Genomic DNA, 3,532 nt, shown 5'->3' with positions numbered 1-3,532 from the left:
GTTACAAAACTACCAGCTGTTAGAATTGCTCCTGGCTCTCACCCCAGCTACAAAAGGCTCAGGGAGAGGTGGGATACGTGATAACAGAGAATATTGCACAGACAACCCAATGGTTAATTGGACTAAAGAAGAGCAAACCAGAAGTGACACAGAGAGCACGGCCCGCTCAGAGCCCTGCTGCAGGGCAGGGATGCAGCCACCACTCACATCAAACCCGGGGAGCAGAGGCCTGAGCCTGCACCCACTGCTGGCACCCACCCATGGGCAGTTTTCCTGCTGCAGACACATTTGGGGCCAGGCACCACAGGCACTGCCAGCCCATGTAGCTCAGCTCCAGCCCTCAAAGGGTCTGCAGGACAAACGTGCTCTCATCTAAGTGCCCAAAGGCACTGCTGCCACCGATGCAATCCTTCGGGCAGCTGCGCCTCAGAATCAACCCTAAAGGGGAGAAAAAAACCCCAAACCAACCCCAAAACCCCGACTCTTCCAAGAGTACCTGGGTTAACGCTACCCTAAACCAGCAGGAAACCTTCCCTGCTTCCCTGCACCCAAGCAAGAAGCCAGGCAGGGCCCGTAACATTTTGGTGTAGAGAGCCCGGATGGAAGGGCTGGTTGCCAGCAGCTCCACGATCTCCCCTTTTTTCTCCTCCAGGTTAAACTGAGAGAGCCAGGCCTCAAGGAGCTCAGCAGGGCCTGCAAAGGGCAAGCACAGAGATATGAACCTTGGCATGGACAGGGCAGGAACAGCTTTGGGAAGTTTCACTGGGAAGATGCTACAGACCAGACTAGATGGGAGTGAGCAAGGGAAAAAGGAGGAGGGAGATGTGGGTCTCTGAGCCCGTTCACTGCCGTGGGTCCTGTGCCAGCAAGAGGCCATGCAGTGACCCAGCAAACTCTCAGTCTAAGCTAGTCCCCAGTGCAACAGACACATCTGCCCTCCATAAGCAGTGCTCCCTGTCCAGGCACTGAGAAAGGCTCTGAGCAGCCCTGTCATACCGTCAGGTTCATTGCAGTAGGTGGCTGGGTCTGACTGGAGGCTGTAGAGGCGAGCCTGGAGGAGAAGAGGCACAGAGCAGAGCTGTCAGCAATGCTGGGGTTGTAGATGAGCCCCCCGAGGACAAGGGTTGGGACTCCACATCCCAGAGGGAAGCTCTGGGAATGGGGCACTCACCTTGGCACTGTCACAGGGCTCGGTGGTGCCCGAGGGGGTTGCCATCAATGTTATGACATGGCAGTCAATGGTCTTATCCGGTGAGGGAGCAAATGTGTTTGAGATGACACCCAGGAAGCCAGAGATCCCCTTCCTCACCTTTTCAGTTGCACCTGAGGAACCTTCTGTCGTCTTGAAAAGAAAAGGCAGCACAGGGTAAGTATACAGAATCATAGAATGGTTTGGGTTGGAAAGGGCCTTAAAATCATCCAGTTCCAACCCCCTGCATGAGCAGGGACACCTCACACTAAACCAGGTCACCCAAGGCCTTGAACACCGCCAGGGATGGGGCAGCCTCAGCTTCTCTGGGCACCCTGTGCCAATGTTTCAGTACCCTCACAGTAAAGAGCTTCTCCTTATATCCAACCTGAGCTTCCCATTTCAGTTTGAAGCCATCACCCCTTGTCCTGTCACTCCAGTCCCTGATGAAGAGCCCCTCTCCAGCACCCTTGTACCCCCTTCAGACACTGGAAGCTGCTCTGAGGTCTCCACGCAGCTTCTCTTCTCCAGGCTGAACAGCCCCAATATTCTCAGCCTGGTTCCATACAGGAGCTGCTCCAGCCCCCAACCATCCGCATAACAGTGCCTGCAGCAGCAGGGCGAGTCTTGCTCTCCCCTGGGTAGCTTCCTTTAAGGGAGGAGGGTGTTCCTCCTGTCAAAAACTTGCTGACAAGGTGACCTGTGGCCAGGGCTGGGCTAAAAGGTTGGGGAGGGAGAGGGGCAGGCAGGCCTTAAAATAGGTATGTGGGGAACCAAGCCTGGGTTTTGCAGGAAGGATCAGGCAGGTCTGGGGACTGGTTTGTCACTGTGGCGGCTGGGCAGGGCTAACGGCAGCAGCCTGTGTGGAGGTCTGCTGCTGTGCTAGAGTGATGCTGCCACTATCCTGCTTATGTGGTGCACAGAGGAAGGGAAAGCACAGGGAACCTTCCTCCGCTCATCTCCAGATGTTCCTCACCACTACAGCAAGGAAATCCCACGCAGTGCTCAGCACCAAACCTGCACCAGGGAGAACATCTGAAACTTGAAGCTCATGGTTATATGGTGGGACTTACTCAGAGGACCTTGACCTTGGAGGTGGGTACATCCTATTGCCCCCCACTTTGCTTTCTGCAACAGGAATCCCAGCTCTTACACCCCTACTCACTGCCAGCTTGTCCTTGACCACGCTGGCTGTAGCAGCGATCGTGCAGGCTGCTTCATGCTGCACCACTTGAGTGAACTCAGCCAAGTCCCGCTTCATGAACTCCAAAGCTTCCGTGGACTGCAAGACAACAGAGATTGTGTAATCCTTCTGTGCTCCAGCAAAGCCACAGTTGCTCTGGGAACACCAGTCATGTCACACAGATTGAAGTGCCTTTAGCCCAACACCTGCAATGGGTAAGACTGCAATAACCTGAATAACAACAGGAACCTGCATGTCCAACACATGATGGAGGAGGATTAAATTAAGAATGCGAAAAGACATGTTAGGAAGAGCTTTGTTCCAAGTTTTGCATATAATTAACATAAGCACTGCTGTCACAGGCAGGAAATCACAGAATCCCAGCCTGCTTTGGGTTGGGAGGAACCTTAAAGCTCCTCCAGCTCCAAGCCCTGCACAGACAGGGACCCCTTCCACTGGAGCAGCTTCCTCCAAGCCCCTGTGTCCAACCTGGCCTTGAGCACTGCCAGGGATGGGGCATTGCAAAGCAGCACCTCACCCCTCATCTACCTGGGGAGCCAAAGCAGAGTCATCCTCTACTCCAAAGTAGTGCTCAATCAGGTCAAAGGCCTTCTGGTAGATCTCTTGGTTCTCATGGCTCTGGAGGAACTCTATCTTATCCAAACGTTGGAGGGAAAGAGAAATGGAATGTGATGAAAGGAGGGGATCCTGGTATTTGCAACCCCACATCCATCCTCCGCCCTTCCCCCGTTCACTGCAAGACCTCTGTCTGTGTTACATCTGGGCCTGGTGAGCAGCACCGACATCTAAAACTATTCCAGAGCTCCTTGTGGCTTTCCTATCAGGCAGCATTCATGTCTCTTAAATAGCCTGTTTCGCTGACACAGCTAAAGCAGCTGCACCCCCAGCTCTGCCGGGGACAAACCCACATTTCAGTGAGGTTAAACAAAGTGGCACAAGCAGTTGCTGGGGGTCTGGAGGGGAAGGAAGCAGTGCCTGCCCCAGTAGCCTCCAGTGGAAGGGCCGCAGCAGCTTTCCATGTCCTAACTAAACCCACCAAATTAAGCTGCTCCAGGGAAAAGCGAAGCCTCTCTGGATTTCCATGGAACATCCACCGTGTATAACTGGGTCCCGTTAGAGCAATTTTAGACCTAGAAGTG

At 54.0% G+C, this 3,532-nt stretch overlaps 1 protein-coding gene across 1 annotated transcript; it reads right to left on the bottom strand.

The window, feature by feature from the left end:
* Positions 1–340: 340 nt before the first annotated feature.
* Positions 341–3,483, bottom strand: LOC133214603 (BSD domain-containing protein 1-like). Its single transcript, XM_061357634.1, has 7 exons — positions 3,430–3,483; positions 2,911–3,026; positions 2,355–2,535; positions 1,172–1,342; positions 997–1,051; positions 549–693; positions 341–419 (listed from the first exon to the last, which is right to left on the bottom strand). The coding sequence occupies exons 1-7, from the start codon at positions 3,481–3,483 to the stop codon at positions 341–343; spliced, it is 801 nt and encodes a 266-aa protein (XP_061213618.1).
* Between the last annotated feature and the right edge of the window lie 49 nt (positions 3,484–3,532).

Source organism: Neopsephotus bourkii, unplaced genomic scaffold (assembly GCF_033783945.1).
Source record: "Neopsephotus bourkii isolate Nb327-2 ecotype Australia unplaced genomic scaffold, CSIRO-AGI_Nbou_v1 NB_909, whole genome shotgun sequence".
Taxonomy (NCBI): domain Eukaryota; kingdom Metazoa; phylum Chordata; class Aves; order Psittaciformes; family Psittacidae; genus Neopsephotus; species Neopsephotus bourkii.
The sequence above is the reverse complement of the archived record's forward strand: the minus strand, read 5'-3'. Positions and strand labels throughout refer to the sequence as shown.